Below are 14,829 nucleotides of genomic sequence, written 5' to 3' on the forward strand. Positions count from 1 at the left end.
ATTGTAGTCAGTCTCATTTGTTACTGTTACTGTTTCTGTTTCTGCAGTTTGAAAAGTCATTGTATTGATTATTTCCCTTCAAATAATTGAAATGTTCTTACACTAGTTTCATTCTACAAATTGTCTGATACATTTAGACTAGCTCCTGTGGTTGTTCTGATGGATATGGCCAGAGGAATCTAAGCATTTACAAGTTAAAAACCTAGAGGCAGTAACAGAGTGAGTTTGCCAGAATTGTTATGCTATGTGTGTTTCATTTCCTAACCAGTTAGAATTTTTGAAACACAATTTTTTTCATGTAAGGTTTACTTTTCTTCAACTTGTATATATCCTGTCATATTCACTACAGTTGATTAATGTCTTCTCCCTCCAAAAATTTTTTACTTGTTACATATATTTGGCATCACTGTCAGATGTAGTTCTGCACTGTTAATGGATGTGGCATCAACTAGTAACGTTTGTTGTACAGGACTTATCATGACATACCTTCAGTCACTCTTTTGTACCTTCAGTATGAAACTTTACCAGAAGAGGTACTGGATTTATTTCAATACTCCAAAAAATGCAAGATTATGGAAGCAAAGCAAACAATTTTATACTTCTGTAGAATATGTACTTTGAGTACACTGGTAACTAGTCCTTTTATAAATTTCTGTTGGTAGATTAAAATTATATTATCTTGAAATACATTACTGATTGGTTAACCATAGCTGTCAGAACAATGAGTTCCTGGATAGCCACATGTGTCTGACAATTTGTAATGTGGAAGCACAGTTTTGATTAGTAGCAGCTGTGCTTGTGCACAATTTAGTGGAATTTGGTGCCCAGTTGAATTTGCTGTGCTGAATCATCAGACTTCAGGAGCTCTTCAACATAGTAAAATATTTCTGACATGTGTCACACATGGGCAAGAATTAGTAGCAGATGACTTGATATCAGAGCTTGAAGGTTTTGGATTTTATGTTGTGCTATACAATGTGTTATGTATTACAAGCAGTGTTTCAGTTTTTAAGCTCTTGTTCTTAAATACTGACATAAAATAGGTGGTATGAAATGTGAACAAGAGGAAGTAATGTATGAAATTAAACATAACCTGATTTTATACTTGTGTAAATTTATTAGGTTCATGAGATTTGGAGTTATGACAGCAGTGAAAATTTTGATTTTGTATTTTCTGTTAAATCACCATGTTACTTTTAGGTGGTTACCAACCTACAAGAGTACATGGCATCTTAACCGAGAAGACCAAACAACAACAAAAATAACTTTTGTAGCTAGTGCTTAAATGAAGCAAAAGGGGGAAGGAAGTAGGATGGTCGATTTGTAACAATAAATAAAAGTATTATATAAAGACTAGGTGTCTTTTCATCACTTGAAGAGCTTTATACCCACTTGAAGTGCTGCTTGTTAATATATATTCTAAAAGCAGATTCTAACCAGCATAGCATGGTAAATAAGCTGTAAGTCTCCATTGCAGACAATCTGGGGCAATGGAGATTTGCTACACATAAATGCATGTTTCTTTGCATTCTTTTAAATGTCATAAATATACATGAAGATGGGCCTATCAGAAATATTAATAGATATTTTTGAAACATAAGTGTAATATTCTGTCACTTAATAATGCAGCCTCTCTTACTATTATCCTCCCATCTACGTCTAGATTTCCCCAGCGGTCTCTTCCCCTCCAGCTTCCTGACCAATACCTGATGCACTCCTCTTGCCCCATCCATGTGTGCCACATGCCCCACCCATCTCATTCTTATTGACTTAATCACCCTGACAATATTGGGGGAGGAGTACAAATTTTTAAGCTCACCATTATGCACTTTTCTCTATACCCCATTGTCTTCTCTCTTAGGCCCAAAGGTCCTCAACACCCTATTCTCAAACACCTGCAATCTGCATTTCTCCTTCAGAGTGAGAGACCATGTTTCGCACCCACACAAAACAACAGGCAAAATTATTGTTTTATATATTTATTTATTAGGTTCTTACAAATCAGATGGGAAGACAAAAAAGCAGCAAGCATTTCCAGAATTTAGTCTCCTAATTTCCTCATGAATGTCATTTTGATTTGTTATTGTTGTTCCCAAATATTTTAACTTTGTCACATTTTCAAAGGAGTTATTAGTCACCCTAATATGATTTTGCCCACCTGTCTGCTGACAAGATACGAACATGTACTTAATTTTTTGTATGAAATTATTTCTAGGCCAACCTTTCTACTAGCTTCTAGTAAAACTTATGTGTTTCTCTTCAACTAGCATATGAACTGATAAATATATTTTACATCATATCTGTATCACTCTGGTAGATTTTGTGATTTGAATCTAGCAAAATAGATTCTTGGATTCACATAAAGTTTCTAAACAATTAAAGTTTTTACATTAATTGTAGTACGTTTTAATTTTCCCACAGTTGCATATAATGTGCTCTGAAATGTTTATCATATTATTTATTTTTCAGAATATTTCCTGTTTGTTGATCCATTTTTTACTCAAACTGACTTAATGTGTCTCTGTCATTCAGTATGTAATGTTTCCAACTTCTGACACATTCAAATTTTAATACAATTTTGTGTCTGATTCCCATATTAAAACCAGCTAATATTTATATGAATTTGATTTTAGAACAGGCACTTTACTTAAAGGACTGTATATCCTTTCCAAATAAGAGCTTTAAGCATGTGATTTTACATGCAAAATTTAATAAAGTTAATAGTATGATATTTCATGTAGGTCCACTTCTTGTATACGCATATGAAGGTTTAGTGGTGCCAGTATGAGACAGTGTCAATATTACCTTATTTGAATATGAATATTTTCTCTCCAAGCAGCTGTCAGGATAGTACCTTAAATTAGTCCAATTTTCAGTTTCATTAGATTTCTTACATTTATAAACTTTTGAGCATCCATCTTAACTTATTTAAACTAAAAAATCATTCTTCTTACACTTTTAAAACTTGATACATATTGTTTGTATGATGAACATAAAGGTTTTGTATATCTCCATTCATTGCATGAACACTTTTGGAAGGAAACATATCATATAGGTTAGTTTTTTCCTGCTATCTTCATGAAACTGTTTCATTTGTGTAAATACTATATAGTCTAATTTTTTATTTCCTTAATGTCTGACAAGGTCTCTAATTGGTCACACTGAATCTTTATATTGTAGAGCTTATGGTGGGCAGGAAGGCCTGTATATTTTGTGGCATAGTTATATTTGTAAATGAAAGTGATGAGTATGAGTTGATCATTGTTTACAGTCCTGACAAACTGTTCTTAAGTTTAAAATTAAGTTATGTTTTTCATGCTTTCTATTTTGTACCCTTTATGTACATTAAATGTTAATATTCGAAAACCATATTCCATTACCATTCATTTATGCAAGTGTACCTGTAATTTTTACATTCAGCTGTATCCCGTAGGAACAGTCTGTAATGTGAAGCTGTTGAATATATTATGATAATGAATACTGTCAATGCACAGGCCTTCCTTTGAGTAAGTTTATTTCTGTTTCACTTTTGCCTTCAGAAACAGAATGCATTACTAACATGATCATTCTGAAATAAGATCAAAGTGAAACATACATTTCTTTTATGGGTTATACATGTGTGACTACATGAAGCAAATTGTAAAATATATGCCACAATTATTTACTACTCTGTTCCTTTCTCCCCAATAGTCTATGGGACTCATGTGTCCAGTATTCATGTCTGATATTGAATTAAAGTCAGCTATTTAAATGCTGTGAGTGTGATATCAAAATTGACTGTTTGTGCTGCCTGCTGAACTGTTAATAAATAGAATAAATAGAAATATTGTCATGAATATGCAAAATAATATATATATTTATTCTTACTTAAATTTAAAGAAATGTGTGCCTTTAAATTTTCAAGTTCTTGAAAGTGTGGGGACACAATTGAAGCCACAAATTATTTTACCAATATTCACCATATCTGTAAAAATGTAAATGAATTTCAAACACCTAAGATAGCTTAAATATTTCTTACTGGAATAATGGGATAGGAGATTATATTTCTTCTCTGTGGACACTAATCAGAAATCATTGCATCATGTCACTAATTTTATATAAATTGTTATAAAAAATATTTTAACTTTTTTTGTACTAATTTTCATATATTATACAATCTGCTTCATTTCTTTTATAGCATATGAGTTGTACAACAGAACACATTTATGTCATACTAGCCTAGCCTCAAATCTCTGTTCCTACACCAGAATTTATCATGGTAAATTACATGTGACTATAAGGCTTTAAATTTGATTTCTGTTGTACAAAATATATTTTTGATATTTTATTTGTGTGTGTATATATATATATATGAACTGATGATTGTTTACACTTTTGCACTTTTTTTAAGGTGCATTGTGTTAGATAATCTCTGGTTCTTTATGCTGCCCAGCAAGGTGGCTGCTGCCATGCCCATACCATTATCTCAGTGGGTAGGTCAATGCGATGCTAACTGGGTGGGCAGGAGAACGGCTGCCTGCTATCTGTTGGCTTATACCCAATGTCCTCTCAACTGAATGGTTTGAGCAAAGGAAGTGAAGTGCCTTATTGGAATGCTGTCTGGGCCATGTTGATGTGTGCCTGTCTGACAAAAGGGATATTTATTTCTTGAAGAAGATTAAAATTGGAGATTTCATGCAGCTCTATCCATTGGAGATGGCATAGATTACAAGAGCAGCTTCACTTTGTTTCATGGTTTAATTTAAATATTTCAAAAACTGTTTACTGTTGTCTGTCTTTATTATTAATTTAAATTATTCAAAGGTTTCATGAAAGCTGAATGCATTATCATCTTTGCAGGCAATTAACTGTGTGAGAATGGAATTATTTTCTGTTATTTTGATAACTGTGCCTCTATCGTCAGGGGTTGATGTCATGAGTGACATGCCTGCACACATTTAGCTCTCAGAGCTGCTCAGGAAGTAAAATTGTCGCAAATGAAAGTGTTGAATAAATTATAAAAAGATTAAAAAAAATTACCAATTAGTGAGGGTCATACAAAATATTCCTATGTAACAGTTACTTTAACGTAATTGAAATATGGATCAGAAACTTGGACATGGACAAAGGCTGATATTAGCAGATCAACAGCAGCAAAGATTAAATTTTGGGGGAAAAACCAATAGACAGAGAATAAGAAATCTGAAAATAATTTAAAGATAAAATTCCTTGGAAAGCAAATTAACAAATAACATAGTAAGATGTTATGGACATATTTTAAAAGCAAATGAAGAGAGACTCCTGAATAAGATTTAACATGACAGTAACAGAACACCCTAGAGAGATACCAAGACCAAGATGGCAACTACAGACTAGGAAAGATACCATACAGAAGGAAGAACATGGAATTAGGTAAGGAGGGGGAAGATGGGGAGGCTTGGTTGTCAGACAACACACAAAATAGAAGTGTTGCAGTAAGGGAAGCAAAGTAACTGTACTATGATGAGTGAGCATCAGACTGTCTGCACTATTCTGTGTTAGCCCAGTCTTGGGTAGGTGCACTTATGTTTGCTCCAAGGACTAACTATGTGTGTAAATACATTTCAGCTCCTGGTAATAGAGGCAGAGACCATTTGCAAAACACTAGAAAATTATTCTGTGTTCACATAGTTATCACCCTAGAAGATCTCTTTGTTTTATTGTTAAGTATGTCCAAATATGTCTCACTTTCTAATTAAGAGCTTAAAAATCTGAATCACAAATTTTTGTTCAACATTACTTTTAAATTATGTAGCATTACAGCAGTTTTGTCAGACTCCCTATCATCAGCATGGCTGTACCGGAGGATTACAGATCAAATTCATGCAGATGTATCTCACACATTCTTAAGTTAGTGTCATCTAATGTATTCAGTAACAGATGTTACATTTTACTAGGTCAGCTGAGAAGGTAATTCTCAATGTAATTTTTTGCACAGACTGAAGGGTGTGTGTTTGCATGGTCTGATTTGTATTCCCCTTGTAGTTTCTGTGCAGTGAGTTTGTGTTATATGTGTAGTAACACTGGTCCATTTGTCCAGAAATTAATGAATAATGCACAGGAGAATTTCATCAACGTGGGGTTCTTACGCCTGTTCCGCGCTGCCCGACTCATAAAGCTGTTAAGACAGGGCTACACCATCAGGATATTGCTTTGGACTTTTGTGCAGTCCTTCAAGGTAAATGTTGAATGCAGTAACTGTGTTTGTGTTGCAGTGTGTGTTATTTCCATGAGGCTGCAAAATTTAATTTTTTTAAAATTCATTTCTCAGTAACTCGGTAAAATAATTAATTTGTTTGATGCTACATAGTCTGAGCTACTGAAAAACATTGTTAGATAAACTATAAATAAATTAATTAAACATCCATTGTTATAAGATTGCACTTGCAAACAAGTTTTAATTTTATTTTAGGCCCTGAAATCTGTTTCGTGTTGGGATAAACATTTTTGAAAACTGGATTTGGTTTATCTTGTTTTAAATAATTGTAACTGTGGAGGTTAATTTCTAAAGCCCAATGTGGTTGTAACATATATCAATCAAGAAGCACAGCAGTGGCATTCCCGTGTGCCTCCTGTCTGCTCATAAGGCACAGATGAACAAGCCTTATGGAAATATGACACCATTGCTGCCATACAAGTGGAGGTCTGCTTTAGGCCTGCACATGTCAGTAGGGCAGATAAGTTGGAGTAAAGTTACTATACTAGACAGAGTCTTGAATCTGACATTTCATATTTTACAATATCATGTTACTAAACCTTTGAAAAAAACAGCAAAATGTACATGGAAATTAATTACAGAATTTGTTGAAAATGTTAATATTTATAGACAATCATTTAAAAATTTGAATAGATGCTGTGACATCTTTTGTAATTTAAATTTTAAATTTTTTAAAAAATTTCTTTTTTAATGTCTCATTTTTTCTTTATTTTCCTTCTAGGTATTAAACCAATTTGCTGTAACTGTTGTAAAAAAGAAACTGTTTAATATTTATTCTGTCTTCTCTGGTTTTATATTTTATAACTTGTTATGAAAGGGTCCTATGATAGCTCTCTTTTCTAATGTAACAATCTTAATCCATTGATGATGACATTAAAGTGAGTAAGCTTGTGGTAAAGCTTTCTAATTTTCTAAAATTATTTGAACTACTTAACTTGTAAATAAATTTTGGTGGTATTTAAGTACTGAAACTTTCTCCACTTCTTAACTTATTCCCATGAAATCATGGAAACCTGTTCATATACAGACCCAGAATGAATTTGGATGTTGTACTTTTAAATGTGTTCAGGTAACATATTTTTTAGGAGAAGAGCTGTAATATTCAGTTCAAGACTATACCATCTGTTTGTAACTTTCCTGCAACTGCTGTTTTGTTGTTGAGATGGATCCACATTGAAATTTCTGTTGCAACTTATAATGTGACTTTCAGAAGGCTGTTATTTGAACACAAGCCAAAAATTGCATCTTGTTTTGGAATACTAATTGAAATTGACAGAACTTTGTCTCTTTATGAAATGTATATCTTTGGACTCTGTTTATTTCTGCTTTGTTAATCTATATACTTTTTCAGATAACACTAACTTTTAGCATTATAATTTCAGAAACAAAATGAACTTAACACACCAACATATGAAATAATTTTTTCAACTATGATAAAGTATTGACACTGGAAAGATATGCAAGAAGTCTGCAGCATAGTTTTTCACCTGCGATATGATATTATATATAAATAGTTTTTATATCACATTCTAATTCAAAAATATATCAAAAGAAACTTACTTAAAACAATCAGGAAAATTAGTAACTGCAAATTCCTCTTTAATTAACATTGGTATTAATTAATAACGTATTCATTCATAAATATGTGACCTAGAACTGACCTGTCTGCATCACATCAGCATATCCTGATATCATCATACTACTTAGTTTAAGTAGCCTTTGAACATTATGTTTTGGTACATTAAGTGCAACAGGGAACATTTAATCTTACTATGTTCAGCTGCATTAGACATGGTAAATGGCTAAATGGTCTGTATGGCAGGGCTTCATGAAAGAGATTAACAAATCAGACATGTATGGTAGCTCGTTAACCTTTCACTATGTCCATGTGTGAGGCAAATTAGTAGCAAAAGGGGCTAACTAGACTGGGTGAATACAGCAATTTATTAGGTATTATATGTTTAGTTTATGACTGTTACCTAAGGCCACTATGTAGATTAGCAATAAAATGTACAATATATGAGTAGAAAATTTTAAGAGACTCTAGTTATTTGGGTTTACATTAAACACCACAGAGTAATTTACTTGGAATGTAACAAGAAAAACATCAACAGAAATTTTCTTCTCATTATTTGACATTTATAATTTTATTTTCAGTTTCATGGGCATGAATGTTTAATATGTTGAATATAAACATGTTACGTACTAAGTTGATGATTAATTTTTCAATCTGGATCCAGCTTCTTTTTATTACTTGCTTCTTTCCACCAATCAAAATGTACAGTACAGAACCAGTGCACAGTGGATATTTATACCAGTTGTGATTCCGAAGGTTGTCAGCACTAAACACTTGCACAACAAGACTCACATGATACATGTATTAATCTCAAGATTGATAAGTCAGACACACAAGTTCACAAGACTGCTAATGCTCATACAATAACTGATAAATATCGAGGCAACTTCAAGGTAATTACCAACTGTTCACTAGTTAATGCAGCTTACATAACATGGCTAATAATATGATTTCTTTTGACAAGCAAGCACTTAATGACTGCTAATAAGTTGTAGGGAAACCACATATTTTAGCACTGCTGAAAATTGATTTCATGTTTTAAATCAATGTACTAACATAATATTGCACAGATCTTTCTTTAAGTTCTGCTTTCAGTTGGATATTGTTTCTAGAATTACAGTTTTTTAAGGTTTATTTGCTTAAACTGAAGGAGCAGTGAATATTTTTGCTTTATTTAGACTATAAAAATATGATTTGCTTTGGCATTTGTATTATTTCTTGGCTGATTGGCACATTTTGGCAGTAACTCAAACAGTTGAATTGTCAGTTTTTATGACCCTCACAGCTGCCATGAATAAAAGTTGCTATTTTGTTATTACTTGGATATTGATACTCACTTGGAAGTTACTAGCTTATTCTAATCATGTAAGTAATCTTGAGAAACAATTCCTACATTAATAGTAACATATTTGCACATTAGAGCCATGGTGACTGTTCAGCAGTAGTGTTGCTTCTTCGGTATACTATGAAAAAAATGTTTTCAGGTAGACTCTACAAGTGAGGAAAGGTATACTTCTGTAGAACTTACTTATTTTCTATATATACGTGATTTACTAGTCATTACACATACCTCATCAGCATTTATATTCATTTACTGGCGATACAAATCTGCTGATGCAACTCTGTTAAGAGACAAAAGTTATTTTTCCTTGTATTTCATTATATTTCACCATACAAAAAATATGTTACATATGAAAGTCTTAAATCTTAATGAAATCCCCTGTTATATAGTATAACATTTTTGTTTACGTTGAGCTGTTAATGAGGAACCTGATAATCCTTAATTTCAGCTTCGTAGAGTACAGGTTATTATAACCAGTATGAAACAAACTCAATTTACCTATGTACTCAGTGAATAGTTATAGATCTTCAGATACCTTTTGTGAAAAACGTATCTTTGTGTACAAGTTACACATAAGTGTATTGGAATTATTGATAACTTTGATGTTCTGCTACTGGATAATACCAAGGCTGTTTTGTGCTGTGAGGGTATTATTGTCTTCTGCCTGAAACTTTTGCTGCAACACAGTGATTGGTAGATACAATTAAGCAAAGATGATATTGTTATTACTTTGAAGAATTTGAATCCATGTAGCATATTTTGCTATAAAACATTATCATATATTGTTTAAAATGCAGCTGAAGTTTCATGCTATTAATTCAGACATCCTGATTCTCAGGCCTTCAGATGTTGATGATAAGATGGAAATATGTTTCATATCAAAGGAATAACAGAATTAGCAGTTTGTGTCTGATAGTTTGGACTTTTATTTTAATGTAGCTGCATAATCCATCACATTCTATTGCCCGTCTCAGGTCCAAATCTTAAGTTTCGATATTAGCACCACACACTATTGCTTAGCAAGTTGCAATAACCTACACAATTTACTTCTAAAATATAGTAGTTTTAATATTATTTGAGACACTGTTTTTGAAGTACATCTGCCAACTCACATATATGAAGCTTTCTGTTTTGACCCGACCTTTGTATATGAGATTGTTACAAGGTAACACTTGCATTTGTGTTCCTAAAGCTATTCTATCAAGGTATAAATGTTTTACATGACACAGTCTCCCATAACTTCAGACTGAAAGAATCAAACTTCAAATTGACAGAAGTGAACATTTTAAAAATCCTCCAATAAAATTTCGTTACTTGTATTAACTATTCCTAATGTTATGAACCTTTGTAAAACTAGACATGAAATGAAGAAAAAATATTTTGTAACAGCAAAAGAATGGTAACATTAAGTCACTTATACTGCATACTGCATACTTTCAACTCAAGAATGAAGAACAATTTTTCAAATTAGAATCATAGAAAAAATAATTTATTCTTAAAGTTCTTGTCATTAGAAAGCATATATATTTAAAATTTACAGCAGAAAGCATTACATAAGGCTGAACTATGTCATACAACAGGCATTTGAGAGCATCTTAGTTCTTTCTGTTTCATTACTATGCATATCTGTAATAATTCAAACATGAAAAACAGAAAAGTTCCTGAATGTAAATTATTTATTGACATAATATCAGTCACTGAGACAGTCAGTAAGATGAAAAGAATTTTATTCTAACTATGTAGAATACTATTGGTTTAATGTAATTAAAGTTAAATTTCTTTGGATTTTGTTATTGAATATAGTAAACTAAATAAAATCTTCTCAGGTGACCAGCTGCATCAAATGGTTAAACAATAAAACCGACGTTCTCTGAAACGTCGGTTTTATTGTTTGACCATTTGACACGGCTGATCACCCAAGAAGATTTTATTTAGTTACTTCCCCGTGAAAGCTTCAAATCATATATAGTAAATTCAATATTAACAAATAGGAGTATCAACCAATTTAGGCTGTCTTTAATTATGTTAGAATAAAATTAAACAATGAATTTTTCATAAACACTTTCTTTTTTCATAACATATAGTTACATAGAAATGTTAGTATTTGATTATCATTTTATCCATGATAATTGAGGGACATAAAATTATGTTTATTTGACTTTTCTTGTGTTATAGCTCAAGTAGGAAGTAGAAGCATGTTGAATGTTGTTCATAGCATGTTTTCCAGTAAAGACAAGAAATTAAACTAGACGAATACATTTCTAAATTAAGGTAGCATTGTATCTCAAGTAAAGTTTTCACTCCCTCATGTAAGATATAATATTCATTGCTATCCATCTCCTTAAATGTTGCATGAACTTAAAGATGACAAAATCAGTTATTTAAATAAGTACATCTAGTTTGGTGAACATTTTAACATTTCTGTCCCATTAAGCCAGACAAGTGTAGGTCCAGTATTTACCATTTATTTTTAATATGTTTTAATATTCCCTGCAAGATACACTTGTTCCTTCCTTAAATAAAATTTTGGTTACAATATCTGTTATGCTGTACATCCAGGTTTGTTATTTAAATGGTTTCAAAACCAGTTAGAAAAATTAATTATTATTATCAGTTTTAGATCTTGTCTGTTTGTTTGTGTTTGTGTTGTTGTTCGACAACTATTCTGCAGTAGCAATTGTTTTGTATTTTTAAATTGTAGAAGAGCCACCATGTCTGGTAAGAGAAGTGAATGTGTTGCTAAAAAGTTGCGTAGGTCTATTGCGTTAGAAGATAAGATGGACGTAATTCGTAGAATAGAAGGTGGTGATACCCGTCGTAATGTGTGCAGAAGTATGAAGTTGCCTCCTTCCACTGTGACTACCATAATGAAAAATTCATATAAAATGAAACAGTCAATGCAACATGCTACGAGACTAAGTGCAACGCAAGTGAGTTATAGCAGAAGTAACCTTTTAGAAAGAATAGAGTAATTACTGTTGCTAAGGGTGGATGACATGAATCGAAAAAACATTCCCTTGACTGAAATTGCTGTCACAGATAAGGTGAAGTAAATTTTTGAGGAACTTAAGTCGTCAATGTTTGGGTGCCGGGGACGCATGTCATTGACTTCCCATTGATTTACATTATAAAAAAAGTTTCAATTTACGCCGGTTCGTCCAGGAACACATCCCCGGCGTAAATCGAGGTTTACCTGTACATGATTCAGTTTGTGTGAATTATTAACATTTATACCAAGTGGTTGCTGGGTAATTATGTACAATTTAATGAATTATTGCAAACATTTATCTCTGCACACATGATTACTACAATATTTGTTAACTAATAACATTAACTTTGTCATAGTCAATCCATTCAATATATCTGACTTCAGTTAAGCAAACTTCTGTATCATATTTATTAATACATCAAACAATTAATGAACTGTGTCTAACATAGTTGTGCTGTAGTGATGTAGGTAATATTTTGTGTGCTAGTGTATTTTAGATGCCCCTTAGATCTTTATCCTTTTATCCTCTTTCGCATGTATGGACTTGCATGAGTCTGGCTTTTAAGAGGACTAGAAACTGAGAATTTGAATATTGATAATATTTTTAATACATCAGAATCCAAAATATGTATAATTCCAGATTTAATATCTACAGTTGGTTCCTTCTAGCTGACACCTCACCTAATATTTTGTGTTTCTGTAGAATAGGGTAATGAACAACTGCATGCCTTGTTAAAGTAGATCTGATGGTGGACCTGTGATTGGCATTATATGTAATATCTGTTCACACCACTAGATCCACTAATATGGTGTATGTGTGTCTGTGTCTTGCTTACAGGCGCTGCCATATGTCTGTTTGCTGATTGCCATGCTGTTTTTCATCTATGCCATCATCGGCATGCAGGTATGTAAATTAATTTCTGCCTTTTTTCTCCAAATAACGTTAATCAAATTATATGCATTAAGTACCTTTAATTACTGTTTCCAGCTCTTTTGTGAGACCATTTTGTTCATTGTTTCCATTTGTTATTTACATCAGTTGTTCTTAATTTCACACAATAACAGCAACTGTATACCCTCACGCATTTCTTTCAAAACTCCAGGGGACAACACTTCATTTCCAAGTTAAATGCAAAAAGTTTTTTATCAGTATGGTTTGTGATAAAAAGAATAAACCTTGTATCAAACACAGACTAATGTTGTTAATCCTATTAATCAGTGTCTTTAACAGTCATATAAAAAATTGAGATAAAAATGTAAACATTTAACAAAAATCTTCCATAAGATAACACAAATAATGTAAGCTGGTAGCAGATTGTATGATCTGTGGAAGTCATTATATATTTGAGTATGATATTAGTTTGAATTTCGAAAGCCACACTAACTGGTTATGAACTGGGTGACCAGACATTGATTCCTAGCAGAAGCACTAAGAACTTGTTTCTTCCACATTGCATTCAGAATGACCCAGTTTTCCAATTCAAAAAGTCTAAAGACTTTAGTTGACCACTAATTTCTCTCTAGTTCTGAGGTCTCCCACTACATGCCTTCATTATGTGCAATGATACTTTTGTCTTCACCTTAATAGTTTCTGTTAAAATATACATGATATGAAATATTATACCAGGCAAGTAGAAAGTACTAGAATTCATGTTATGAGACAAAATTTAAACTTGTCCAAAGTATTTGCAGTTAATTCACTTGATATTTTATAGTTGTTAGCTTAGAATAAAAGTGTTGGTATTAAAATGCTTCAACACTTTTTATAGAATGAACACAGTACATTTAAAAGAGGAGAGAGGAATATGATACAAGTATAACTCTAAAGGTCTTTTTCCTATTTTGTGACAACAGTGAAAAGAAAAGTAAATTATATGAATTTCCAAAGGGATTAGGTAACTTATTAACTGACAAAGTACATTACTTTTTTTGAATTACATGGGTGCTAAAGGGCTGCAGATCAAAGGTAGTTGTGGTGCTTGGCTTATCTATCACCCTATACCCATTTTCAATCTAGTGTAACTAATTCCATAATGGTGTGTCTTCGCTGAAAAGTTGATTATTTATTCGGTCAAGAAGTTCACTGCTTTCAAGGAACATAGAGGTTCATTACTGTTTTCACAAGAAACCTCCCATCAGACCCTACCCTAACCCTGTTCAACCTAATCCACAACTTCACACCCTATTTCTCTAACTTACATTTGAATTTTATTCTCCCATCTGTGCCAATATGTCTCTCTTTACTAAAGGTTTACCCACCAAAATGTTAATGTGTTCTTTATTTCTCCTATATGTGTGTTATATATGTCTGTTTGAAGGAAATATGTGATCATTATTTGTATTAGTTAAGTACAAAAAGATTCCAACTGTAATAAATGCTTTACTGTTACAAGGTATAACATTTTCATGTACGTGAGTTTTTAACGCCGTACATTAAATATTTCTGTTTAATTGACAATTACAAGACATGTCAAGTTACGCAACAGTGTGGACTTCGGTTGAAACATCTTTTTGCAAATACATTAAGATACATCATATTTCCCAATTCTATTTAATGTTTCTGCATTACCGTTCAAGAACAATTTACTCTGTTAATGTAGGGATGAAAATCATTTTCTTTCTAAGGTAAGATATCAAAACTTTTCTCCCTGCCATTTAGTTTTATCTTTTAGCATCTCTTAGACTAA

The 14,829-nt window shown here is 32.2% G+C and overlaps 1 protein-coding gene across 23 annotated transcripts in view; it reads left to right on the plus strand.

The window, feature by feature from the left end:
- The window catches only part of cac (calcium voltage-gated channel subunit cacophony), a 289,078-nt gene that overhangs the window by 226,839 nt on the left and 47,410 nt on the right, over positions 1–14,829 (plus strand). For 18 of the 23 annotated variants that reach the window (XM_087350471.1, XM_087350513.1, XM_087350455.1 and 15 more), the window contains 2 exons: positions 6,059–6,196; positions 12,981–13,046. In XM_087350471.1, coding sequence (XP_087206597.1) covers positions 6,059–6,196; positions 12,981–13,046 — 204 coding nt within the window. The remainder of the gene's footprint in view (positions 1–6,058; positions 6,197–12,980; positions 13,047–14,829) is intronic. The other 5 variants (XM_087350466.1, XM_087350487.1, XM_087350507.1 and 2 more) reach the window with 1 other exon arrangement.

The sequence above is a fragment of the Zootermopsis nevadensis genome, unplaced genomic scaffold (genome assembly GCF_977971745.1).
Source record: "Zootermopsis nevadensis isolate Lab colony 2312 unplaced genomic scaffold, Znev_1.0 Znev_ptg000002l, whole genome shotgun sequence".
Classification (NCBI taxonomy): Eukaryota; Metazoa; Arthropoda; class Insecta; order Blattodea; family Termopsidae; genus Zootermopsis; species Zootermopsis nevadensis.